At 37.7% G+C, this 27,734-nt stretch overlaps 3 protein-coding genes across 4 annotated transcripts; 1 reads left to right on the top strand and 2 right to left on the bottom strand.

Annotated features, from left to right (window-relative positions):
* Positions 1-688: 688 nt before the first annotated feature.
* Positions 689-3,537, bottom strand: zgc:111868 (uncharacterized protein LOC556628 homolog). Its single transcript, XM_056258060.1, has 3 exons — positions 3,351-3,537; positions 3,151-3,206; positions 689-3,066 (listed from the first exon to the last, which is right to left on the bottom strand). Exons 1-3 carry the CDS (start codon positions 3,383-3,385, stop codon positions 689-691), a joined length of 2,469 nt encoding a protein of 822 aa, XP_056114035.1. The 5' UTR covers positions 3,386-3,537.
* Positions 3,538-5,746: 2,209 nt separating this feature from the next.
* glrx3 (glutaredoxin 3) lies at positions 5,747-20,780 on the bottom strand. Its single transcript, XM_056258094.1, has 11 exons — positions 20,659-20,780; positions 19,329-19,437; positions 16,984-17,058; positions 14,772-14,973; positions 10,540-10,712; positions 9,348-9,409; positions 9,213-9,270; positions 7,431-7,483; positions 7,251-7,290; positions 6,933-7,025; positions 5,747-5,928 (listed from the first exon to the last, which is right to left on the bottom strand). The coding sequence occupies exons 1-11, from the start codon at positions 20,721-20,723 to the stop codon at positions 5,878-5,880; spliced, it is 981 nt and encodes a 326-aa protein (XP_056114069.1). The 5' UTR covers positions 20,724-20,780; the 3' UTR covers positions 5,747-5,877.
* A 738-nt stretch (positions 20,781-21,518) lies between these two features.
* Positions 21,519-23,677, top strand: si:ch211-221j21.3 (uncharacterized protein C10orf143). Of its 2 annotated transcripts, none has more exons than XM_056258065.1 (4): positions 21,519-21,842; positions 22,190-22,318; positions 22,710-22,772; positions 23,200-23,677. In XM_056258065.1, exons 1-4 carry the CDS (start codon positions 21,771-21,773, stop codon positions 23,227-23,229), a joined length of 294 nt encoding a protein of 97 aa, XP_056114040.1. In that variant the 5' UTR covers positions 21,519-21,770; the 3' UTR covers positions 23,230-23,677. The 2 variants fall into 2 exon arrangements, with proteins under 2 accessions (XP_056114040.1, XP_056114039.1); XM_056258064.1 differs by having other exon boundaries at positions 21,520-21,842; positions 22,707-22,772.
* Positions 23,678-27,734: the final 4,057 nt, after the last annotated feature.

Here is a 27,734-nt window from a genome sequence, read left to right as displayed (position 1 = left end):
TAAACAAATAACTCAAAGCAGAATGATTACTTGTGCAGCCTGGTTTGACTTAAGGCAGGACATACAGCAAGTTTAAGCAATGAACACATTTGGTTAGTGTACACCACTAGTTGCAGAAATGTTAGGCAACCATTACTAGTTCATCGCATTATATCAGAAATTAGTGATTGAAATGCCAAATAAAAACAATTAAAAAACTCACTGTGTGAAATGGTTAAAACAAATGGGAGATGGAAACACATTCGCAGATTAAATAAAGACGTAGTGAACATTAAACCCAAATGACAAAATCAGCCATTTCCACTGATGGCGTATACTATTGGTTACCAATACCACCATCTGCTTGAACAGGCACCTTATTATAGTTTCTCTTTTTTGCTAACTTTGAAAGGGTCACTTCACATTTGGGTAGAAAAAACAGCTACTGATACACATTTAAAAGCATGCCTATGGCAAAAAAAAAAGAAAAAAAAAAGGAATACAATGAAACATTTAGATGAGGCATGTAGCCTGATTTAAGGCAGCATGGCACCTGCAGCAGTGAGATTGGGGTTTAAAATACCACAGGAAACAAAATTCCCATTAAAGCAATTTATTGATTCAAGTTACATTTATAAAAGCACACCAGATTTATGCCATTTAGCACTGACATTAGTCCAAGGTACAGATAAATGTATAAGACAGTCCATTAGCCCTTGACAGATGAAAAGTATCGTCCTGAAGTGGAGGAGCTCTGGGAAGGTTTCTGGCCATAGGTGGAGGAGTCTGTGGGGTGTTGAACAGAACCAAACAGACCAGGGGACATTTGTCTTCGGATAGAGCCTGAAGCAGCCTTGGAGGAGAGCATAGAGGGTCTGAGTCCTACACCAGAGAGGCTTGAGGTCCTCCAAGAATTAGAAATAGAACTCCGGCTACTCTGGGACACAGAATCCACATGAGGGTTCAGGGCTGCCATGAAGAAAGAACCAGTGGAAAATTGAGGGGAAGAGCTCTGGTCACTAGTAGATTGTCTAGAAGAATCAAGGAGTGAAAAACTACGCTTGGCATATGCAGGAGACCCAGGGTTATATCGACTTGAGGCACTTTGAGACTGGCTGGACAAGCTACTATATCTGCCACTTCCATCCTGTGTGGAGAAAAAATTGCCAGGACTTGTTGCTGATGTAAGGGTAGAGAACCTGCTGGGAGACTTAGAACCTTGAGATAGAGAGCCACTCTGTGATGCCACTGTACCAGAGGCCTGAAAACCTTGGGACCACCTAGAGGTGGAAGGCTTCAATTGAGATGTCTGGCTCGTAGACAAGGAAAATCCACTTGGATCAGCCTGACTGTACACTGGCACTTTTGCATCCAAAGCAGCAGGGGCATACTGGCTAGAGGCACTTTGAGACTGGCTGAACAAACCACTATATCTGCCACTTCCATCCTGTGTGGAGAAAAGTTTGCCAGGACTTGCTGGTGATGTAAGGGTAGAGAACCTACTGGGAGACTTAGAACCACTCTGTGATGCCACTGTACCAGAGACCTGAAAACCTTGGGACCACCTAGAGGTGGAAGGCTGCCATTGAGACAGTTGGCTCAGAGACGAGGATCCACTTGGAGCAGCCGGTTTATACGGAGGAACTTTTGCAACCAAAGAAGCAGGGGCATACTGGCTAGAGGTACCTTGAAGGTGAAGAGATGAGCCATCAGTAGAAGTGCTTCCTGTCTGCATGGGCACATAAAGACTAGATCCTGCCAGCTGAGCACCAGCTCTACTTAGGGAGCTGGATGTATATACATTGGAGAAAGATTGGCCAGGACTTGCTGCTGTTTTAAGGGTAGAGAACCTACTGGGAGACTTAGAGCCTTGAAATGGAGAGTTACTCTGTGATGCCACTGTTCCAGAGGCCTGAAAACCTTGAGACAACCTTAAAGTGGAAGGCTTCAATTGAGATGGCTGGCTCGTAGACAAGGAAAATCCACTTGGAGCAGCCTGACGGTACACTGGCACTTTTGCATCCAAAGAAGCAGGGTCAAACTGGCTAGAGGTACCTTGAAGCTGGAGAGAGGCACCATCAGCAGATGCAGAGGACAGTGAAACGAACCTACTAGGATATTGAGAGATGCTCTGCGATACACCAGATGTCTGAAATCCTTGGAACACCGCTGTACTAGATGGCTGAAAAACGTTAGTCCTAGCGGTTGAAGGCTGCCACTTCTGAGATGACTGGCTTATAGACTGAGAGGATCCACTCAGAGTTGCTGGATAGTACTGACTGGGCACAGGCACTTTTGCACCTAAGGAAAAAGTTGGAGCATACTGACTAGTGGTACCTTGAGGCTGGAAAGATGAGCCATAACTACTTTCCAGTGTAGGCACATATTGACGGGAAGCTACCAGCTTAGTGCCAACCCTCCTCTGGGAGCCTGATGTATACTGGCTGTAAGAGCTCTGACCACTGGTAGACTGGCTAACACTTGGGGGTGAAGCAGCAAGTTTGGTATAGATCTGACTTGCAGTACTTTGAGATTGGGGTAGCAAGCCACTTACACCATCTGTAGAAAGAAGCTGACTGGAACTGCCTGCCAGCTGTGGCCCAGAGCTGCCCTGAGAGGTGTCAGTAAACTCACTGAGGGAACTGGCTGAGGATCCAGTGGAAGAGCTACTCTGAGCAGAAAGTGGACTAGAGGTTTCTCCCAATTGAACGCCAGACTGGCTGGCTATATCCTGGACACTTGGACTGAAGGAACCTTGAAGTTGTAGCAGTGATGTGTTGCTGTATAAACTGTGCAGATTTTGAGGCAAGACCAAGGAAGCAGACACAGAGGAACTCGGTGCACTTTGGGTATGAGACATAGATGCAGAGCTGCCTGAAATGCCACCTTTTACATACTGACGTGAAAGGGAAAATCGAGACCTGCTGGGATTCAGGCTTTTCCCAGCAAGCACATTAGAGGCCACTTCTTCAAAAGGAATGCTTCCAGTCACTGGAGCCTCAAACACTGAAGACTGGGCTCCCCGAGGTGAGGCGATCTTGTGGTCATGCCATTTCTGGTGAGGCGGAACATCATGAGAACTCCAACCTACAGAACATGGGCACAGCAAATAAAGAGAAATTAGGTGACATCTTCAAAATGTCTTATTTTATTAATTAAAAGGATACCCACCTTTCTGTCCAAATGCATGCTTCCAAAAGATCAATAGGATCAATAGCATAGGGACCCTAGGGAGAAAAAAGAAACTATAATAATATATATATATATATATATATATATATATATATATATATATATATATATATATATATAAACTTTTGCACATGCAACATATGAACATCAGAAACACTTCAAATAAAGATTTAACTAACCTTTTCCACCCCAGGTCCATAGCAAAATAATACATTAACAGAACTACTTTAACACTAACAATTGAGTCTGTCACTCCAAACCAAAACAGCTAAAAATCTATGTATACTTTCAAAATCAGGCATTTGTTTTTATAGGCCTATTTGTCCAATCAGCTCGCTTTTACAATTACATAAAATACTGTTCACCTGCAGAACACGTAGTTGTCAATCAGTAATTAAATATAATCACCTGTCTCATCCTATACCAGCAATTACTTATCCCATCAGGCCTGCACCATAAAACATATTTGTGTGGCTACCTGTAAAATAAAATAAAAATGTGAAATTAGTGTTATAAATGTGAACAAATACATTGTAATGTTTTGAGAGTCATTAGTGCAGGAGATTGCACACACATTGCAGGTAACATGGAACTGATTCACCGTGAAAAATGTCCACCTATTTCAACTGAAAAATGCACATTTGTACCCAAAAGTTTTATTGTGTGTTGCTTGGGAGAGAGAGAGAAAAAAACATTTCAATATTGTTCTCTTTAACATTATTGCCCTTTATACTAAAACGCTGAAAATCCATTAATTGGCAATCCAGCTGCATGGTCTTCTCAAACAAGACCTTGAAAGTTTATTTTTTCACTTGAAGTAAAAAATAATGTACTGGTTAGAATTATATTGCAGAATGACAATGGTTTGTACAACCACAAGGCTAAGCTGCATTGTTTGTTCAGGGAATTGTTGAACTACCTTTTTTTTTTTTTTTTACCTTGAATATGGTGGCTTGTGAATAATCCAATAAAATAATAGACAGACATAAAGGTAATAAAGAGAGCAATGCATTTTCACATTCAAATGTCTTTTATGCAAGCAAGAGTGCAGCTAACAAATAAGTTAATTTAATTAATATACTGCTAAAAGCAGGTTATTCTTAAAAAAAATACTGTAAAAAAATAATGAAAAAAAAAATTGTTTGTTTAAGAGTAAGTGCAATTGTTATGTTGTTTTAATTAATCTTATATGCTATTATAGTAGACCTATATGCATTGAACTATGCATATGAAGATATTTGTATAACCTTCATTTTCAGAATAAACAAGAAAAAGCACTTTCTTTCCTAATTATGAAGTGTCTCGATCATTTAAAAAAAAAAAAATGGTGTAATACCACTATAGTTCAACCAACAAAATGTAACCACCAGACCAAGAATTCTCAAATAATTTAAATAAGCCAAAATGTCAGTAATAAATGCAAATATAAAAGACACATTTTGGAGACCTACAACTATCATTACTTGATGCCTTATTACCCACTGAAAACAAATCAAATTTAAAGCACATTATATTTATAATGACCTTCACAATGTGTATATAGTGTTGTCTGTAATGCGTTCCTTCTCTTTAAGAGAGTGTGATGAGCATGTGCTAGTGTGTACCTGCGGTGATTATGCATGACTATGAACAGTGGTTGCCATATGTTTCAGTTCATGCATCAATGAATATTTGAGCGTGTTATTGTGGGGAGATGTGTTGAAATGTTTAAAAGGTTTCCTCAGCACAACCATCAGGTTATCAAGGGAGTGCAGCAATTACCCAGAACCACAGGTGCGTGCGTGTGTGTGTAAGAAAGAGGAACATAATGGCCACTCTACACTCTCGGCTCAAAGCCAGATGAGGTGTGGGTCGACTTCCCCCCCAACCAACCGACGACTGCTGATTAATATTTATGGATCTTTAAATCACAATAAGAGAGTTCTTCCTGTCCCCAAGAGCTTGGCAGAGTCACTCTGTCTGAAAAGCTGAAGAATCACATTAATTAAAGCAAGTGGACGTGATCGTGGTGCATCCATCATTCCCATACTCATTAATGAGGTCACATATCCAGGATAAAAACTCAAATAAAGGCGGAAAAATTAGCCTAATCTAACAACCTGCAATGAAAAGCAGTTAGTTGAGCTCTTTAATTAGGGCACAGATTCACACAAGATGGTTTTACATGCCAAATCATTGACTGAGACGTTAAAGAAAAACAGGATTTATATTAATGGAAATGCACACTGCGGCATCGCAGAAAACAGCAAAGGACTAACACGTAATCATTGCGTTTAAATAGTAAATACTAGCAAATTTGAAAGAAAATTCAAATACATAGACATGTCTAGGACTTGGATCATGCCCAATGCCATTTTTATTGAAAATGGTTGCAAGGGAAGGGACATTCTCATTCAAAAAGCATTTGATTGGGCTTAACTTGGCCACAGGAGACACATTTAACATTTAAGACAAGTCAAAACCAGGTGTACATTTTAATCTGTCTCGACTGACCACTTGTAATCAGATCACCAGAGATGGATATAAACACCAGGTGTGCACAAGGTCTAAAATATGTCAGTGCAACCAAAACAGATTAGAACACAATTGGATTTATTGGATTTACTACAGCAAAGTTTCAAACTTGGATGGAATAAGTCTAATGCGAGTTCTCCAGTCCTGAGGTTAAATGTGCAGGTTACAGGTGTTCTTCAGTGCTGGAATAGTTCAGTTTTCTCCTTTCAAGACAGACACCAGCTCACCATTCTCTTTCAGCTCCTGTTTAATGAAATAAACACATTTTCCATCCTTTTATCTAGAAGTATGATACAGTAAAAATAAAATAGAATAAGTCTCAATTTGCATAGTATCCTAACCCTTTAGCAATGATTCTCCACTGGAGTGTCATGATCCAAAAATTAAATTTTTATGACAAAATATCCAAATGCAAGTCACCAAATACTAATTTTTAACAGTTCAACAACTTTTACTAACTTCTTTATGTAATGCATTTGTGCTATAATTTGTGTTACATTTATTTAAAATAAATTTGGTGGATAATGGATCTAATGCATTGACCAAGAATTTTTAGGTTCAGAGATAGCATCCGCTGTGTGGAGCTCATTGTAAGCTTTATCTGCCCTCTGCTGGAGAAAAAACCCACTGCAGCACACAGTACATCTCACTTTTATAATGTTAAAACAGTTCAATAGTGTGGGGCAGCAGCGATGACGTATTTTTGTAGGCCAAAACTCGGACACGAGTTAGCATCGTCCTGAAGTTTTTGCTTGAAATAAGGTCAGTGGTGAACAACTCAAGACATTATCACGTTTTATTTTACCATATGAAATACATCCGTAATACCCTCTTGTGATTTTTTTAAAGCTTTTACTTGTCTTGTAACAGGCGGTTGCTAACAAGTGACAATGGGACTACAGAAGTTGTCGGGGACATTAAATGTCATCAGCCGAACAGGTAAACTCATCTACTCATTAGATCCCTTTCACAGGAAATGACATCATTTCCTGTTTTTGGTTCATGTCAATCCTTCTGTTAAGGGCGTTCTCGGTCCACCTGTTTGGTGTGCACCAGGGTTCAGATGGCATTTCACACTTATTCAAATGAAGCGCACTAACAGAGCAATCGAACCTAACATGTCAAGTGTGAACACACCCTAGTACTATATTATTGGAACCTATAATCATTTACATTCATTCAAATGCAATGCTATTTTTAGTACCTAATCCTACATTTTTTTGTATAGTTGTTGTTATGCGTTTCACCTTGACTATGTCCAGTCCTCCGATGAGATCCCCTTTAACATACAGCTGTGGGAATGTCGGCCAGTTGGAGAACGTCTTGAGTCCTTGTCTAACCTGTGGAGACAATCAAAAGTACATGTGTGGGCTAAAAACACCAACCTACAAACTATTCATTTAGGGACATTTCCACAGTAAACAAAATCATATTCTAAACATAATGTTTTAATTTGTGTTCAGTTCTCAGTATATAGGGAGCTCTTTCATGAAGTTGCTTTGGCAAGACGACATTTTCCAAGAACATAAATCGAAATACAAACTTCAAACTGATGGAACTCTCACCTCTTCATCTTCCAATATGTCAAACGTATTATATTCAACACTGAAATGTTAATAAAAAAAAAAAAAGTTACTTTAATAACATGCATTTAGGCTTTTAATAATTCATAAATGTTAAGAACATTCTCTAAAAGAGCTTTGTTAAATTACACAGTATGTGTAGATTAGTGAAAAGTCTCTCACCCGGAGCTGTTCATTATTTCAAGTATCTGACGGCTGAATCCACACTTGGCAGTCTGAGTATTCACAAAGACATGAGTTAAGAGGGTAAAAAACGCTAGAACATTTTTCATATCATAAAAGGCTGCAGTGAAGTGATGCCCTGCGCTTGAAAGCCAATCAGAGGAAGCAAGGTTTTAACTCCACCAAAACACACACAGACTACTGGAAAAGCTCAAAGCACAGAGTACATAAGACTCGAGTGGCTCCTCTGGGCCCAAACCAGCACAGAAACAAACTTTCATTTAGAAACTTACAACTGCAACCACCTACAAAAGATATTCTGAAGTGCGTCTCAATAACTAGGGGAGAAAGAGGAGTTAATAGAACAAGAGAGACAGAGAGAGAAGCCAGTCAGACGAGAGGAAAGAGAGATCTCATGGGGAAAGACTTTAAACTACTGCAAAGAATGTCTTTCATGTGTGAGTGTTAAAAGATCAATACAGTTATGAGGAGAGAGGTGAGGGGTCTTTCTCCTCCATTAAAGAAGGAGAAGTAGATTTATCAGTGCTGGAGACGCCTGACATCGATTTCCAGAGCCTCTTTACCCCTACACGCCTTCTCTTACTGTACGCTAAAGGAAAAGATCACCCCAAAAACCTTCTCTTACTCACCTTTATGTCATTCCAAACCCACATCATTGGAACTTCATCGGAAAACAAAGGACGAAATTTAGGAGAATGTTCTCGCAGCAATATTACTTTATTAATGTTCTAAAATAATGTTATACAATCATTTTATAGTTCATTTATTATTTTAAAATTAATTAAAATTTTAATTATTATTAATAATAATACTAACAAAACAAAAAAACAGAACAATTGCAGAATGTAAATTATTATTTTATTAATTATATTTGTTTATAATTTTTTTCACTTATTTAAAATTATTCTAATAATAATAATAATAATAATGACAGCGTTGTTATCATTAACCACAATCAACTATTAAAATTTTTTTTGTTAATTGAAATAAAGCTGAAATAAAATAAAATATAAATCAGGCGAAAAACAAACTAAATGAACATTTTTAAATGTTGCTTTGGCTACTATTTGAAGTATTGCAAGCACTAACTAAAAAAATAAAACTGAAAAAAAAATATATAATATATACAATAATAATGATAATATTTTAATATTTTAAAGCACATAACAAAATTACTAAATTAAAATATTAAAAAGCAAATCCAAAATATTAATAATAAATAAAACTAAAATAACATTAAATAGTAATAATAATAATACATTTTGAATATGATATTTGCTAAATAAATGTTGCATAAATGTTCAGTTCATCAAAATTTAGAAAGATGTTTTTTCAGCAGCTGAAAGGTGTAGTTGAGGCATCAACCAGCTAGCTAACCCATGCTAACCAGTACTAATAGACCAACAACTGAGTATATCTACTTAAACTGAGAACCAACTCCTTAAATTGGGAAGTCTGTTCTTCACATAAAGCTGGTTAAGACTTAAATATATTTATGGCTTTATTTATTTTTTGTCATAGGAGCATGACAGATGTGGTCAATATGACCATGTTGTTGTATGAGAAAAGTGTTCTGTAAAAAAAAAAAAAAAAAATTGGATTTGGAATGACATGAGGTTGATTAAATAAGAGAAATTTAATTTCTAGGTGATCTATCCCTTTACCAACCTCTGCTTTCTCCTCACTCTTTTAAACTGTGTTTCAGGAGAGAGAAAAAATGTGTGAGAGAGAGAAAAAATGTAAGTATTTAAGTTCACCCACCTCTTTATTTCCTTTCATGAAGAGCATGACGGGTGATTTATTGATTAGAGATTTCAGCCTGTCAGAAGAGAGAATGGTTAAACGAGTCCAGTCATACAAAAGCAGGCGATTGAGCGTGCCTGTATCTGCCTTTACCTGTTTTCCAGCGAGACGGTCTTGGGGAAAGTATTCTCTAGTTCACCAGACTCGACCAGCTCCTGTGGAGGATATAAAATGTCTTTGAATCCAAACTCCCTTTCAACTCGACACACACATCCACGCTCTAACAGCTCCCTGATGAGATATTTTACCTCTCTGTAAAGGTAAATTCACTATCTTAATGAGGAAGGGGCTCTAGGACTCCTGAGAGAAGAGACGATGGATGCTGGCTAATCTAGCCCTCCTCTCTCAGCAGGGGCGCTCTGCTTGCTTTAAGCAGAATGAGCTCGCTGGGAATGTAAGCAACATACAGCTACTAACAGCTAGCTGAGAACACACACACACACGCCGTCAAAAGTCCTGAAATGCAAACACTTACCCTTACACACGGGATAAAACACACAACAAAAATCACAAGGGTGTGTTCACAGTTGGCATGTTTGGTTTGATTCAAATAAACTCTGGTGCGATTGATCTGTTAGTGCGTGTGTGACGTTGAACACTGCCAACCAAACAAGCGGACCGAGAACACTGAAAAGATGAGTCTTGATCCACTTCCAAACGAACTCTGGTGTGGTTCGACTGAAATATGAACACGGACCAAAGACATGTAAACGAAACAAAAAACAGGACATGATGTCACAAGATGCAACCCTAAAAAAAAAACAGAATGCTCAATCATTGCTGTTTTTTCTCATCATAGTCGTGATGTTGCCGATCACAGTTCAGTAGAGGCGTCAGAACCGCGTCTCGTCACTGCAGATCTGTGTTTGTGTGTGTGTGACGGAGGGATTCCTGCCGCTGTTTTGACTCTTTTACACACTTAATAAGCTCTTCACGAGTTCTTAGCTGGTCAAAATACCATCATATGTAGGCTACGCACATACAATGAGCACATTTAGCCCAAAACACAGCATTGTTTTGGATGTCCGGTAAGTTCTGTCGCAAAATATACTTAATAAAAGCCGACCAATCAGGTTATGAACATATCCCTATGCATTTTGGTTCTGTGTTAAAATGCCAATGTGAACGCTAAGACTAAAGTTTTTTTTATTTTTTGGGTACAGACCAAACAAACCAAGTGAATCGGACTACAAATGTGAACACACCCTAAAAAACACTGCTATGCTCTTATTTTCTTTGAACACAGTCATATTGTTATTGTTATATGATTGTTATTATATCGCACCTTCATGATGTCCAGTCCCCCGATGAGATCTCCCTTGACGTAGACTTGCGGATAAGTGGGCCAGTTGGAGAAGACCTTGAGTCCCTGTCTGACCTCTTCGTCCGAGAGGATGTCAAAACTGCTGTACTGTACATCGTGGTCCTTAAAAATTTGAATAATCTGACGACTAAAGCCTGCAAAAAAAAAATACAAAATAAATAAATAAAGACAAAAGGTAAAACAAAATATTATTACAGCAGTTCATCCCGTTTAGTTTGCTTATGTGATTTTTACTAGCTTGAACTTATTTAGAAGCTTTGAAGAAACTAAAAATGATTTTATGAAAGTAAATAAACCTATTCATATCATATTTTTAAAGTCACAACAATGACAACAAAAGTTGTCATTTGTCACTGCAAAATTAAAAATATTTTTTTGTACATAAAACAACATTTTATTAAAAGCACTATTTTAAAGTTTTAAAGAAACTTGTTTGCTTTTATATAAAAAGTATATATTTTAAAAGTAAATACATACATTTATTAATATAAATATTTTATATGATAGTGTTATTTTAGTATCAATGTACTATTATAGTTTTTATTCATATTCTAAATTATTTTTTTATTTTCATATTTATAATAATTCTTTTTAAAGTTTTAGATTTATTATTGATTTTTTATCAATTTTAGTAGTTTGTTTTTAATGTCTATACAGTTTTTATTTAGTTTTATTTCATTGTTAGTTATTTTAGCACATGAAAAAGAGAAATGTTTCCTTGCCAACAAGCTAAAATAAAGTTTTTTATTATCATTTTTTTTTTCAGTCAATGTTTTTCAAATAACAAAAATGTTTGTGTTTTTTTAGGATTTTAGTTTTAACTATAATTATAATACATTTTAACTATAATGACAACAAAAACGGTCATCTGTTGAAAAAAAAAATGCCACAGTGAGTTAAATTTTAAGTGAAATCATAATTACTCATTTTTAGATACTATGCAATATTGGGCAACACGACTGAAAGCTGGAACGCGCAGAATAAAATTTGATGATTTCTGAATTTTAAATAGAAGTTCTGTTCATGAGATGACTACAAGCCGAAAATGAGAGAAGATAAAAGAGAGAGAGAGAGAGAGAGAGATATTAGATGGGAGGAGACAAAGAGAACAAGACGCAAGAGAAACGGCACACAGGGAGGAGGAGTGAGCGAGAGAAAGAAACAAGATCAGGAGAGAAAGAAAGAGAGAGATAGATGTGCAAGGTGATGTGTAGAGTCTGTGTAGCCCCTGCAGTAAAACACCCATTTTCATCTTGTGTGGCTCATGAGGGAATTCATTATAAAACAGCTTCAGGCGTCTCACTTGTGCTTATGCATTTGCTGGTATATTAGCTCGACTCTATCAGAGCGGGCAAACAGGCGGGCAGCTGCTTTCTCTGGCTCCGGGCGAACTCCACCAGACATGCTGCATTGATTGCCGAGTCCTTTACCCCTCTCTGCCTGCACCTACAGGGGACGAAGACCGCTCGCTTTGGCCCACTGCTCCGATGTTACAGCCTCGTTCCTCTTTTGAAGGACAGCCCACTCAGAGCGAGAAAGGCTAAGAGATCTGAATTGCTATACGGACCCTTAACCTTTTAATTTGACATGCATAACTGCTTTAAAGTTAGCGTTATCCGAACACTTGTTCATTTGGCTCGACTCTCGTATCTCGAAAGAGCGCGTTTACGTTTAGAACCCAATGCACGCCACCGACAGGCATGGCTTGCTCTCTGTGCATTATTTCTTGATTTGGATATCAGCCAAGCGAATGAGAACATCAATAAGTTCCAACATTATAATATCTCCGAGCCGGGCCGACCCACTGACACCTAGCGTGGCTTCAAATAACATCAACGGCGCCAAGCAACAGGTTTCGGGCTCAGAGACGAAGCAGCGCAAACTCCGAGGATCTTCTATTAATAAAGCAGAGCTGGAGGAGCTGGCAGCCGTTGAAAGCCCAACATCACGTTTGAGATTAGAGTTCAATATGGTTTTTATTTTGATCTCAGGATGGCAAACGCCAAGCCTTCCCCCAGACCTTCCTCTTTACACAGCCAAAACGTCAAACGCTAAACTGCGCCTCAGTCCATGACGAAATATGCTCTTTGAACTATCAAAAGTATTTTGTTTTGAATGGGTGAAATTAATATGAGGATATTTTCCAATGCTGAACCACACATTTTTGACATGAGGAGGAAGTGTTAGTAGGAAGGAAAAAGCAAGCCAGAAAATCAGCAAATCAAACAGAAATTAGCAAGATCAAACTGACAGCCTGAAGTTAAACACCTACTAAAGACTAACATACTATTAAGTTATTAAGCTGTCACTGTGAATATTTAAATTGGATGTAAAAAAGCAGAACAAGTTCCTTATTTGGAGTGACTGCTTATCGGACAATTGTTGATTAACAAAAAGTGGTTGTTCACCCTTGTGTCAGCTTCAAAATCCACCAGCATCCTTGTCAACAGATTGTTAAAACAATTATTTGTTAGTTAATGGAAAGCTAATAATTAAATTGTGAAAATGTTAAATTAAAATCTGCTGTAGCAATGTCAAGGTCATGTGTTCGATTCCCAGGGAATGCATGGATTGATAAGGCGTGCACCTTGAATGCAATGCAAGTTGCTTTGGATAAAACACATTAATGTAATATTTGAGGAATATTTTATTTGTTTAACTGCATGTCATGACATAACCGACATAACAGTCATCAGAGAACAGTGAATGTGTTGTTGAAATATTAATTTAAAATCTCAGGGGGGACTTCAACTAAACATTTTAGGTAAAAAAAAATTGGGAATCCCTGCCACACGCACAGCGCAAAACACATAAACCGAGGAAGTAGCTGTGCAACGGGACAAAAACAAAACTAGCATATGTCACTTCATAGCCTGACGTCTTCCCATCCTCAAATGTTCTGGGTGGGGCTAACTTCGGCTGGCATCCAGGCTAGTCACGTCATTGATTGTATTGGGAGGTATTAAGATCAACAGGTTAAACAGGCTGTTTTTTAATTAGGGATTTGAATATGTGGGATCATAAAAAAATGAATATTTGATTATTTGGTCATTTGAATTAACTTTAACGAGAAATACGGTCTTTTTTATCATTACGTTTTTGTCACCATTTCTAAACAAGCTTATGTTTAGGCAATATACACAACAAGCTTACAATATATCTTGAGGTTTTCTTTTAGACAATGTGTGTAAACAAAAAAAAACACTAATAAAGATGGGCCAATTATCGCACAGAACGTACATACACTTGAGTCGGTATATGCTAATCGTTTATATAGTTTCACATGTTGAGAAAAACAAGAATATCCACATGCTCGGGTAAAAATGGGCTCCTTAGTCTGATAACAATAAGACACAAAGATAACAGTGTGCTAAGCTAAGGTTCTTACAGCGCTTGCTTTGTGTTTTCTGTTCTTAAACCCATGTCCCTGGACGAAACTTAAAGGGAGAATGTCTCGAGATCCATTTTGAGGGATTAAACCGCATGGTGATTTTTGTGTAGGTATATGACCCTGTATTTGAAAAATGTGTGATAGCATTAGATTCAAGGTAGTTGTTGGTTACGGAGGACGATTTTCAAACATATGTCAAGAAAAAGGATAAATGAATTTATCTTTAAATAAATGTAAAATTTTATACATTTTTATAATAAAAAATTATAAAAAAAATTAAGAAATTTTTAAAATTATAAAAGGATAATTTTTTCTCTCTTGTAGTCACTGAACACCTTACCTTGAGGTAGGATGATATAAGTGTTGATTTCTAATGAAAGCTACCATGGATCGGATGCTATCACACATTGTCCAACACTAGAGATGAGTACCTTCATGAAAATCAAAAAGAAATTTAATCCCTCAAAATGGTACCGGTACCCCAAATTTGGGGTCCCGTCTCATGGCCAACATGGATTCACAGCATTTATGGTCAGCAAAGCAAAATATTACAGATTAAATATTCATGCACATCCCTATTTTTAAGCAGTGAACACTATAGGCCGAACCGAACCAGATTGGACACCAGTCTCAGCACTCTTTTGGTGGAAAAGGCGTAGTGGGGATATAGTGGCACTACCAGACACGTGTCCTTTGCACTCGAAACAAGTCCGTCCCGTTCACTCCACCACCAGCGGTTGCTCTAACTAACCCCCTGACCCTGTGTTAATTTATGCGAGTGTGTGTATGCGGGTGTGTTTACCACAGCGAGGCTCCTGGGGCGATCCCTTCATGAAGAGCATGCAGGGTGCGGCGCTGATCAGCCTCTTCAGTCTCTCGTTGAGATCCTCTTTAGGGACGTCCCCCACCCCTGCAGCCCCGCCCCCACTGGACCCCAGCCGCTGCACCTTATTGGTCAGCTCAGGGGCATGCGCACCATCCAACCTGTCAATCTTCTCACCGCCCTGAGGGTTGACGGTAAACAAATAAATAAATAAATAAAAAACACTCAAGAGTGAGTAGTGATAGATTGAGAGGGAGGGAAAAAACAGCATTAATTTTTTAGGATGCTTGCCAGTTTGTTTAGATTGTTTGCAGAGAGAGAGAGAGAGAGAGAAAACAGGCCGCAGGCTCTCCTGGTTCTTTGACATGTTACGCCAAGAGAGGGAAAGTCTTGCCAAGCCGTGTGTTTGCTTAACCTCCGATTATTTCTCAGTTGCTTGATTCTAACACGAGGAGATTTTGCAGCTCACATTACTTGATCGTTAAACTCAACCTTCCCAACAGACTCCGTTTTTCTAACCTCGCTTCCCTCTGCTAAATAAACACAAAACACTATCGCAGCACACCTAACATAAATGAAAGCTGTGTTTACAGAAAAACCTAGACGAAATCTGGCACGAATCAGCATGCTTTATGAAACATAAAGAACACAGTGTATTAGTGGACTTCATGCTATACAGAAATTTAATTCTAAAATGAAAACGGACCCCGTTTACTTTCTTAATGAATTTAGCTGGTCTTAAATGTATTCTGCATGGTTCAGCAGTGCGCTTTATTGTAAAGAAACCCAATGGACAACTTGCACTAATCTTGAAATAGTACAACTAATTTGTTTCTGGTTATATTATTTTCATTGTGCTGTTGTCACCTAGTTGACTAAACGCCACCTAAAATGATTGTCTGCAAGATGCATTTTCAGAGACAGGAGAAGAGATATTCTGAGACACAACTTGTTTTTATATATATATATATATATATATATATATATATATAATATATATAATCAGGGGTGCACATAACTTTTTCAGTGAGTTACTCAGGTGAGTACCAGGAGATGGTGTTTGGTACTCACCCCATATGTAGCGTGATCTTAATAAGTGCAGTCCTCCTCAGTGTAGAAGCTGTCAATCACAGCTGTCAATCATGACATCACATTCCCGTTTTTATAGCATCAAATAACTAACTAAAGACTTATTAACTTATTTAAAAAAACGAACACTTAAATTTACATCAGCGCGAAAAAAAAACTACCTAAAATGACAGAAAACATCTTTGGAAAAAATTAATTTGAAGTGTAATTTGATTGTTTAGTTCATTAGACTTCATGGTGAGGATTTTGAACAACTCACTATAGCTGTGTCAGCCGGTATTTTGTCAGTCAAAAATAGTCGATCTCCGAATGCAACTTAACAGGGAGGAGAGTAAAGATGGAAAGCTCCTAAAGCTTAGTTCCATATAAATTCACGGATAATTTGTTGTTTTGTCGTAAGTGAAAAACAATATTGACCTTGTATTTGAAAAAGGATCCTCATATAAGAAACAATACTAAAATTCAGAGTCAGTTCAGTTCGCATTCGGAGATCGACTATTTTTGACTGACAAAATGCGGGTGTTACAGTTCCGGTGGACACAGCTACAGTGAGTTGTTCACTATCTTTCTTTTTAGAAAACTCTGTGTACACAAACAATGTTCTCAATGCTCGAGTTCATGTGTAGAGCCCCTGGTGATACTTCCAGCAAAGTTTCATGTTGTGTCGAGCCTTCTTAGTGTTTTAAAAATAGCGATTTTTGATGCTATCATATACGTGCCCCTAGCTCTCCCATTCAAAAGGCAATTTGACCGTAAACGAAAATACGGTCAAACTTAAAAGTGGCGTTTCCATTCTAATTATGCTTTTAAATGAAAGTTTGCCTCGGGTAGATTAACAAAAAGACCCTAGGTTGCATTTTGGCGACAGTTACCATTTAAGTACGCAAAGGCGCGTAATAACACAAGTGGCATTACGCATTTCTGATTTATGTCGCGCATGCGTACCAGTTATGTGCACCCCTGTATATAATAGACTTATTTAAATCATATATATATAGTATGTAGAAAGTATGTTTCCCATTTGTGGCTGAATTAACCTCCTACTCATATAATCACAATTTTAGGTCAATCTGAGCCCAGACGTCAAATGTGTGAGTTTTACCTTGAAGAAGAGGAAGGTGGGAACTGAAGTGATCTCATACTTCTCAGAAACCTCCGGGACTGCCTCTGCCTCCAGCTAAAGAGAGAGAGAAAACTACTGTACTAATGATTTCTTTATAATTCACATCAATAAAACATCACACACATCAACATGTCAAACATAACACACACACTGAAAGTTTACAAGAAGATTTTTTTTTTTTTTTACATGGAATGTAAACTATCTTAACTTAACTGCTTCAGCTCTTACGTGTAGTGATGACAGCCGATACTGGCAATCAAAATTTGGACACAGTTTATGTTGATTTTACGTTTCTGATGATATTAAAAACATTATGATCTAAAGGCTTATGGTTAAATGGTTGAAACTAGTTTTGAAGACACATAAATTGTGCCTACTGCCTACGCATTCCTTTCTTAAAATAACTCAAATATTAAGCAAAGAAAAATGATCATATTCCATAATTATTTTAAAGAATCCAACATAATTCATTTATATAGAGTTGTTGCTTGAAGAACTCTTCTGTTGTCTGTGTGATGAAAGACAGTATTAACTCTTAACAGGGTAAAAATTCTCTCTGCTGGTTTAAAGGAACACGCCGACTTTTTGGGACTTTAGCTTATTCACCGTATTCCCCAGAGTTAGATAAGTCCATACGCTTTTCATCTCCGTGCGTCCAGTAACTCTGTCTGACGCGCCCACCGCTAGCCTAGCTTAGCACAAAGACTGGAAGTAAATGGCTCCAGCTAGCCTACTGCTCCCAAGTGACAAAATAACGCCAACATCACATGTTCTGATTTGTATAGTCACAGAGTGTGTACAAATAACAAGGTCACATGAGACACAGCCATCATCTAACCGTATACATACTGGGAACTATATTCTCAGAAGGCGAAGCACTGCTACTTGGGCGGAGTGATTAACACCTGAACAAAACAAGAAAAGCACCTGAAAAGCACCGTTGTTACTTCCGTCAACAAAACCAACATGACTAGCTAGCTAGTAGCGAACGTGACTGGTGATCTCAGGTGCGGCGAGCAAATCACTCCGCCCAAGTAGCAGTGCTTCGCCTTCTGAGAATATAGTTCCCAGTATGTATACGGTTAGAAGATGGCTATGTCTCTCATATGACCTTGTTATTTGTTATCACAACATGTACATAGGAAAATGTTGGCGTTATTTTGTCACTTATTGGGAGCAGTATGCTAGATGGAGCTGTTTACCTCCAGCATTTGTGCTAAGCTAGGCTAGTGGCGGGTGCGTCAGACAGAGTTACGGCACGCCCGGAGATGAGAAGGGTATGTATGGACTTATCTAACTCTGGGGGATACGGTGAATAAGCTAAAGTCCCAAAAAGTCGGCGTATTCCTTTAAGAGCCATGAGGAAGGTAAAGTCATTCACAGCCTGAGGCATTTCAATGCGCTCCACTGGGAACCGGAGCAGAGGGAGGAAAGCAGCACACAGGAAAAATTTCGAGAATAATGGGCATTTTCAAACAGGTATCTCAAACACTCCCTGCCATCTGCGGTTGGTCAGACAAACAGAGTTCTACCCCAAAACTCAGCAATTGGTTGAGCCATTACTGGTGGGCTGGTTTAGATGCTCAAACAAAAAGAGCAACATTTTGACTGTGCGACAGTGTTGAACACTTAAAGAAAAAAAGGACTGCGTACATAGTGATATTCCAAAAAAAACAAAAAAAGATTTATCAATTTTGATTTCATGGTTTCATGGACTTAAAGATCCAATGGAAATACTTTATATCCAAATATTACAACTTATGCGAGTACTAAGTCATAGGTGTACCCATTAAAAAAAATAGACATTGAAATGTTATTATATGAGCAAATTTTGGTTTGAAATTAAAATAAAATGTTTACATTATAATTTCATTCAAAGCAGACATCAATTTAGAGGTCCAACATTTGCCTTTCTGCAAACTGGCCAAATAGCAAGCAAAAAATAATAACTTTGCAATGAGAAACAAAATGCATAATAACAATATGGCATATTCAGAACATGGTTCTGTTGCTTTCAGCAGCCAGACATGTACATTTCTGGTAGCTATTGGTGTGAGTTTGAGGCTGTTGGACTTTTTGGGAAACAAATTCCTCTAAAGATACAAATACTAGGCCTACACTTCAACATTCCCGTATAACAAAAGTTTGCACAAATTATCCATGAAAATTATTGCCGAAAATATTGGCAGAAAATAGCCGTGTCCCAATTCAGAGGCTGTGTCCTTCGAAGAGCTCTGAAGTCGGCGTCCTTCGAAGCATGCAGCCTCTGAATTGGGACACAGCTATTGTACTACATTGCTGTAAGAGTCAATGGTCCCCTTTACCTTCACAAACATGGTGTGTTTGTGGTCTTTGGCTAATTCTGCCATCACATCGTTCATCTGTGAACACTGCGGAGCCCATGGCGCATGGAAATGGACAACGGTAAGCGACCTGAGAAGTAAAAACGAAGATGAGCTTTCAAGAAACTTGGATCACAGACTTTGAGATCAAAATTTAGGAAGGATTGTCTCAGGGAAATACACTTTTAAAGCAAATCCATAACTGAATTACTAGTTTCATTTAATTGTGCATTTTATACTGTAATGTGGAGAAGTTTTTAATATAATTTATAATATTATTTATTATTATAAATTATTAAAAATATTATTTTTTTGACATGACAGTGAAGACAAGAAGCTAAAAATACCACAGTCGTAATGACCAATCAAATAAAACATGAATACTTACTTCTTCTTTGTCTTTTAGCTAACATTTTAAATGTCCTTTTAGGGACATTTTTGGTTTTAAGTGCTTCGCACAATGATGGTAGTTCATGTATAAACACTTGCAAGGTTTGAACCTCCTCCTTTACTGAAAACAGCCCAGATCATAAAACACTATGCTGCATCATAATAATAACAATGAATAATTTGTATTAATTAGTTGTCTCTGTTCATATTAATGTTCTTCTGCAATGATACCAGATGAACAGGAAATACTAGAACCAAAATGAAAGTGTGGAAGCAAACTGGGAATGATTGTTGATGTAACCTAGGTAGTTATACGATCTGTGATTATTATTATTCTGATTAAGTCATATTCGCTGAAAATATGTCAAATACCCATTTAAAAAATAATTTTGACATACAAGTTTGGAATGACAGGACCTGACATTGACAACAAAGTACAAAATGATTCATTATAAACTAACGTTATATGAATTAGTATGTCAAATACTGTCAAGCAATATGTCAAACTCAGCCTAGAGTTCTGATTATGAGACTAATACTATTATTCATACTACCACCAATTCTACTAATTACAATAATAATAATAGACTTTGACTGTAACTAAACAGCATGAATTTCTCAAATGCTCCCAAAAACCAAACAGAAAATGATAAAGGACAGCTGACACAAGATATTGCTATATTAAAGCAATTAGTCGATTATCCTAATCTATCTAGATCCTTAAAAATCCATTCATATGGATGTACAATATGTACCGTATTTGTGTTTATCTAAACAGGCCATCGGTTATTTAATGCTGTTCGTTCAAAAAGGCCTCTATAACCGTTCTATGCCCGTGTATATGTGTTAAATTAGATGAAGAGCAGTGCGAATTGAATTATATTTAACGGCAGACTTGACAAATTGTAAATACTTCACTTACTTGCTGTTATTTTTTAATAATTCCTCAAACTGCTTCAGTGATGTCGCGTCCGTGAGGTTCGCCATGCTGCCAGACGTTATTAACCGATCACCGAATTCTCTATCAGGAGGACTCTCTGTAGTGACGCAAGACTTTACTAAACGATAAACGATACCCCTAACATCGAACACATACCAGACAAAATGATATGATATATATTGAGTTAAATATTAGATATTGGTTTAACATATACACTTTTTTGTTATATTTATCATATTAAGTTTTAAGTCACGTTTCTTACCCTTTCTTTCAGAGGTGAAATTGCAGTATGTGGAAATAAGTAGCCTACTGCATCTTTCACTTGAATATTTGTATTACTTACACTAATCGCACAAAGTTAAACATATTACCACACAAAGATATCTTATTCTTTAGAAGACTTGAAATATATCACATGAATCATGAACTACTTTCATGAACATTTTGTGTAATTTTTTTACTTAAAAGTTTACTTTAATTCACTTTGATTTAAGAAAAATGGACAGTGTTTACATATCTACATTGGGAAATCCTAGGTATGATTAGTGTGAAATACGCAACAAGATAAGCAGCAAAATTAAGAATGACCCTAGGTTAACAAATTTAAGTGTGAAAAGTACAATGGTGAGAATAAACTATAAAAGTGTTTACTTTGAGGTGAACTATTCCTTTAAATTACACTCATTCGCGCTCAATACTCTTTCGTCGAATAATAATGCTCTGTTTGACGTAGCCCCGCCTCTGTTTACCCGTACTGTTCATTGATTGGTTTGCGCAACTGTATGTCACTCATCTTGAACGATACAGGAACTATAATTCGGAATAAAAGCAGGACGTGAAAAGTCACACTGGGGAACTACAGCATTGGTTTGATTTTCAAAACCGGCATTTTTAGAATTGTTGTTTGTGTTTATCATATATTGTATAATACTTGTGCAAAAGCCTCGATGTGCGATGGATAAAAGTGCCCGGCTTTGGCTGGTGAATACAATGGGTTTTTGATTTTGCATATATGGGAGTTCTGAGCGGATTCTATTAATTCAGCAAGTGTTTTGAATTAAACCTCTGTGAGCTTAAGTACTGCAAAATAAACAATGGATTGCATAAGTCCCATGCAGAATAAGAGAAGACACGGTGGAGAATATGAACAGTTGCACAAACAGGCGGTAAATTGACTTATTTACTAAATATTTGACTAAATATTCACTAACTCCTGATTCATGTTTTAAACGTAACGTTAAATATGCTTGTAATACTTATGTGTCTGCTTTGGATAGCATTTGTTTGACCTTCTGTGGCATTTGCACAGACTGTTGCCCTTTACAAAAAGAGTTATATGAGTTATTATTAGTACATATATCTATAAACACCCAGCTGATCATCGCTGAAAATAGCTGTTATGATTTATAGAAACAGTGGGCACCATGGCATAACAGCTGCTTTTGCTCTCATTGCCATCTTGTTACATAATTAAGCCGAATATAGTTTTAATGCATCTCTCTGAATTTCACAGAAAAGGCCATGTAATGGATTAGGAGGCAGTGGGCATGTTGAATATGGTGTGGTGGACACTCCAATGGACACATGGGACGCCCCAAATCACAACCCTCAAAATGGACACAACGCCAACGTCCCCGGCATGGTATTTGTTCTCACACATGCCTGTTCTCTGCCTAGTCGAAAATCCTATTGGAATTTCTACCGTAATTTGGAAGCAACTCGATCCGGATCCTTCTTCTTGTTTACAGTGTTGAAATGAACATGTATATTGCTCTTATCTGATGTTCTTGTGTTTATGGTGCATGTGGAATGCAGGGGTTAAAGGTCACAGTCAATTAGGTGGTCTGTTTTATAAAATTGTATTGAACTCAAGAGCTAAAGTTTACCATAAAGTGATGTTTTACATTTAAAGTAACATTGTTTTGTACCAGTATCCTTAACAAAAACATATTATTAGTCTTATTAATCTTAATGGTACAGATCTATTTGCAAATCTTTATTTCAATCTGTAATGTGTTTGGGCTTGTCAGCAGGTGTTGCCCGCCCCGGGACGTGGTGCAGGACAGTATTGCCCCAGATGTATGGCGGGTGAACCTGTGAGTAATATTTGATATTGTTCTGTGTAAGGGTTTGACAAGGGAAAGAATGTGTGGATAACATTCCACTTTTTTTTTAATAATATGACACATTCATAAATTTCTTGTGCAGTTTTTTCATACGCACACTCGGTCTACCTACAGCACTTTCACCGGACGGCGTTGATACAAGCAATATGATTGCCGTTGGAAATTTTGTACTTCCTGCAAATCAATATTTATTCATGACAAGAGAGAAATGCACATTTTGAACGGTTTTCCCCCAGGCCAAAATACCTACCAGCTGATCTAACCACTACGACACGGGAACAGTCAGCATATATGAATATCAATTTGCGTGGGGTTAATGAACATTATACATACAATGCATTGGGTGTTGAGTGAAGCTGACCTGTGTCACATCAATGTTGCTCTCTGTCTCTGGCAGGGCCATATAAACCACATCATGAGGTATTGATCAGCATTGCCGATGACTCCTGGAGAAAATGAATTGACTGAATAAACGGGGAAGGGAAAAGCGCTGCAGAGGAGCAGTCTGCGGTTTATCCGGACCGTGTGGGGTTTTCCCGCGTTGCTTTGTGCCTTTCATGCATTTTCCAAATCACCTCACCTAGTACTGTTTTATCTACAGTAATACCTTTTATTGTTTTGTAGCAATGAGGATTAAAATTCCAAGAACATGCACTCCAGTGACCGAAAAGGCAATGAATGATGGTTTAGATTACACTGCAGTGAAGTGTGTCGACATCTTTGCACTGTACATTTCCCAGTGTTGCTTGGTCTCGATTTCCAAGAAGAAATTGCTGCTGTGGTCAGTGAAACTATTGCATACATATTTTTTAGACTATTTTTCTAAAAATTTAAATAATGAAAGAATTCTCATGACTAAATACGTTTTAATTCAAGTGTAGATTTGTTTTCTTTAACTATATTCATGGTATAACATTTCAGTTTAATTTTATTTAGTTGTTAAATGTTCAAAAATGTACTGTATGTCAGCTTCATTTGAAATGATATTTTTGTAAATATTTTGTCTCGGATTTGTTCAATCGATTTCCCTTTTCTTGTTTTGTTTCCTTTATTGTAGAACACATTTCAGTGTATTCAATGATGTATTGTTTTACATCTTTCTTCTCCTTTTTAACATAATCCAGAATATTTTGCATTAAAGTCTAATTTGGTTAAATGTTTTGTATTTTCTTATCAATTCAGGCTCTCTCTATATACAGTGTGTGTATGTATATATATATATATATATATATTTATATATGTGTGTGTGTGTGTATATATATATATATATTTATATATAATAAAAATGGTTGCTGTTCACCAAAGTGAGCACAAGATGGCAGTGTCCCACTCCGTTTCTCTTCCAGGGGAACTGGGACCAGTCACTAGTGTTTAAAATCCAGCTTTTCAATATTAGATACCACCATACATCTGTTTTTGTGTTTGATCCATTTGAAATATTCTTGGTGTGTTTTTTTTTATTATTCAATTTCAGAATTTATGCAGTTTTATTAGTCCTGTTTGCATGCATATACACTGCTTGGCCAAAAAAAAAAGTCACTGTTTGGATTTAAATGGGCAAATACTTAAAGCTGCTGTCCGTAGCTTTTTTTGGGTTAAAAATTATCCAAAATACATATTTGATAAAATACATAACCAGCCAGTGTTCAAAACTATCTGCTTGCCTTAGCTCGACGCAAAACGGTAAGCTTGTAATAATGTTTTTAATTTTAGTGGTACTGGTGGATTTCCGCGGGAGATTCGAGCATGTCTTTGCGTCATTACGTCACATCTGTACACATAAAGAAGGAGTCTCGGCTAGTATAAGCTATATTGCGTGTGAGGATGTTGGAGGTAGAGATGTATAGCCTTTTCTCACAGCACTTGATATAATTAAACTTATCAATTTGATGGCGGATCCAGAAAGGTTCAAACGACGATCATCATCAGTGACAACTAGAGACTCACCCGCTGTAACATGCAAAAGACTTCGTTCGGACTTCGGAGTGGCTACAGAAGAAAAGAGACTGCAACCGGACCCATGCGAAAACAAGGATAATATCGGAAGGACATTACATGATGTAGTCACGCAATGCTTGCTGACGTTGTTAACATTAACAATTAGAGAACATAGTATAGCTACTTTGCACGGTTTTGCGTGAAATGATAACTTATAAGCAATTGTTAGATTTAATCAGCGCGATTTACTGCAATGTCAGAACCAGAACAAAAGTGAATGTTTCTTACTAGTTCAGATGACATTTCCCGGTGAAAATTCTTATGTTGGTCATACTTCCAAAAAGAATAATCTGTGATTCTGAATGACAATATCCACATCGGCGCGTGACTGACAGCTGCACACTCTCCTCAAACACTGTGTTCATCCGCGCTGTGCCGTGTCGAGGGTGTTGAACTACAACCCACGTAAAGTTGATAATTCCGCGAATGACTGCAATTGCAGATTTCGAACAGAGATGGCGACAAAGAGGAAAAATGACGGACTGCAGCTTTAAGAGTCTATGATTTGATCATTATTCCAGTGGTTATTATGTTTCTAGCATGTTATACAGTATGTGTGGCAACAGTTCTTCTAACCCTTGATGGAGTGTGTAGCTTTTCATTTCTTGAACAACTATGTAGGAAGTCACATCATGACCATATTCCACGATGACAAAGTCAAGATTCATCAGGCTCAAACTGTGAAATAATGGTTGGAGTTGTCCAGACCTTTAATTCATTGAAAGTCTTTGGGATGTGATGGAGGAGACTTTACAGAGTGCTGGACTCTTGCATTGTCGATACAAGATCTTGACCAAACATTTAGGCACCTCTTGATCAATTAGGGTTAGAAGAACTGTCCCCAAACATATAACATGCTAGAAACATAATGATCCAGCAATAGACTCTTAAGTATTTGCCTATTTAAATCTAAACAACTTTTTTATTATTTTATTTTGGCCGGTCAGTGTTTAACGTACTTCGAATGAAGTTTTCTATTCTCAGTAATGACTCGGATTAATAAGAAGAACACCTGCACCACATATTGATGCTTTTTCCACGAGGAGCAAAGACTTGTATTAGCTCTTCCCCTCAGACAGCAAGTTTTAATACTCATTTTGACATGAGCGACTCTTCTCGCAGATATGACTTCCTCATGCTGCGGCCCAGCTCATAAAACAAGCTTCTCCTACAAGAGACTTATAAGAGTGGCCGTGTATTCATAAGTCATAGTTTCTGCTTCTGTAAGTTATAAAGGAATTACCTCAGCTCAGGAGGAGCCGTGGGGATGGGTCGAAGTTTGTGCTAAGTCAACCAAGATGGATTTAAGTATATTACCAACTCAATCTTCCTCACCCTCCCTCAGTGTTAGCTTTTGTCGGTGGAGAAATGAGAGGCAGCGTTCAGACAAAGCTTGACCTCTAGGGGCCAGCTCTCAGAGCCTAGATTTTCAATAATGTAGGACAATAAAGCTTAGTCCTATAACCTACTGCAATATGCTACAAGTGTAAAGAGCTTAGCTGCTAATAAAGGAGGCCGACGAGGAGTGAGAGAGCGAACGGGAGAAAAAAAAGAAAAACAACAACTCATCTTCAGAACTCATATTTGGAGATCAAGTGCGGCCCATAAGAGCATTTCATAAGGACAGTAATGAGATGCTGCAGAGGAAGACGAGGAGATCAGACCGGTCAAGCCTGACAACTGCTATCTGACACAGTGGATATGAATGCGGGATCTTCCTCTAGTCCCTGCGACGCTCGTGACAGGTGCACATATATGTTTGTTTAGATGTTGGTGCTTCCGTGCTCATGGATGAATTATTATTTTCCTCTCCAGCCCCAGCCGGTGACCTGACGCTGCGTGGACCTGCTCCTGGTTTCCCGTAAGTGGCCCAGGTTGCCTGTGTGTTCTCCTCAGGGAGACAAAGGGCTATTATGGGTTTATTGTACAGATCAGCGGGGTCAGGGTACGCCGTGTACGCATGCAGGGGAAATTTCTAGTTCTCGTTCGTCGTCAGCAGGGAGGAGGAAAAAACCAATCGAGCGTTCCAACGTGCTGACTATTGCTTTCTTGATTATGAGTATTAATGATGAAACTAATATTGGCTATGTTCGCAATGGAATATGCTCTTAAAAATAAAGTTTCAAAAGGGTATTTTCACAGCGGTGCCTATAGAAGAACAATTCAAGAACCTTTCAGTTTTTAAAAGAAAAACTGTGAAAAACATTTTAATTATCTGAAGAATCTGAAGGTCCTCATGAAACATAGATGCCAATAAAAATCTTTTTTTTTTTTTAAAGAGTGTACTAGCTTGCCGAGTAGGAATTACACTATAGCTACTACCCACTATTTTTTTTTAAACAATGCAAAAAAGTGCATGTGAGTGGTGGCAACTTATAAAAAAGAGATGTTAAACATAATTGCACTAATTACTTCACATTCATCCATTGCACTGGAAATGGAAGGCAAATTTAAGCACACTGCATTGTGGGATAAAGTAGTCAACACAGTGGGCTCTGTTCAAACCATAGGCTGAATTCAAAGCATACTATCCTACTTATATAGTAGGCGAAAAACAGTATGTGACAAAATGTCCAAATTTACATTACTCATACAAGAGTAGGCAAAAAGTACCCGGATGACCTACTACTTCCGGTGAGATTCTGAAGTGTGCATATGATGGACAGTTTACTATCCCATGAGCCCACAGGAGAGGGTTTGACGCTGGTATAGGTCACATGATAATGACAACATGGCAAATACAGTACGATTACATTCGCACATTCATAGAACATACATTTTTAGCAGTCACAAAATAAGTATCTACTCAAGAAAGTATGCGATTTCGGACACAGTCATTGTATGCTACATTGTTGTCACATGACTTCATCATGTTGCATGTAAATGCCATTCAGTTACCATTAAAAATGGATACATTTTATCCATTACATTGGA

This window comes from Rhinichthys klamathensis, unplaced genomic scaffold (assembly GCF_029890125.1).
Source record: "Rhinichthys klamathensis goyatoka isolate OS25496 unplaced genomic scaffold, OSU_Roscu_1.1 h1tg000148l_1, whole genome shotgun sequence".
Taxonomy (NCBI): domain Eukaryota; kingdom Metazoa; phylum Chordata; class Actinopteri; order Cypriniformes; family Leuciscidae; genus Rhinichthys; species Rhinichthys klamathensis.
This window is presented reverse-complemented; position numbering and strand designations above follow the sequence as displayed.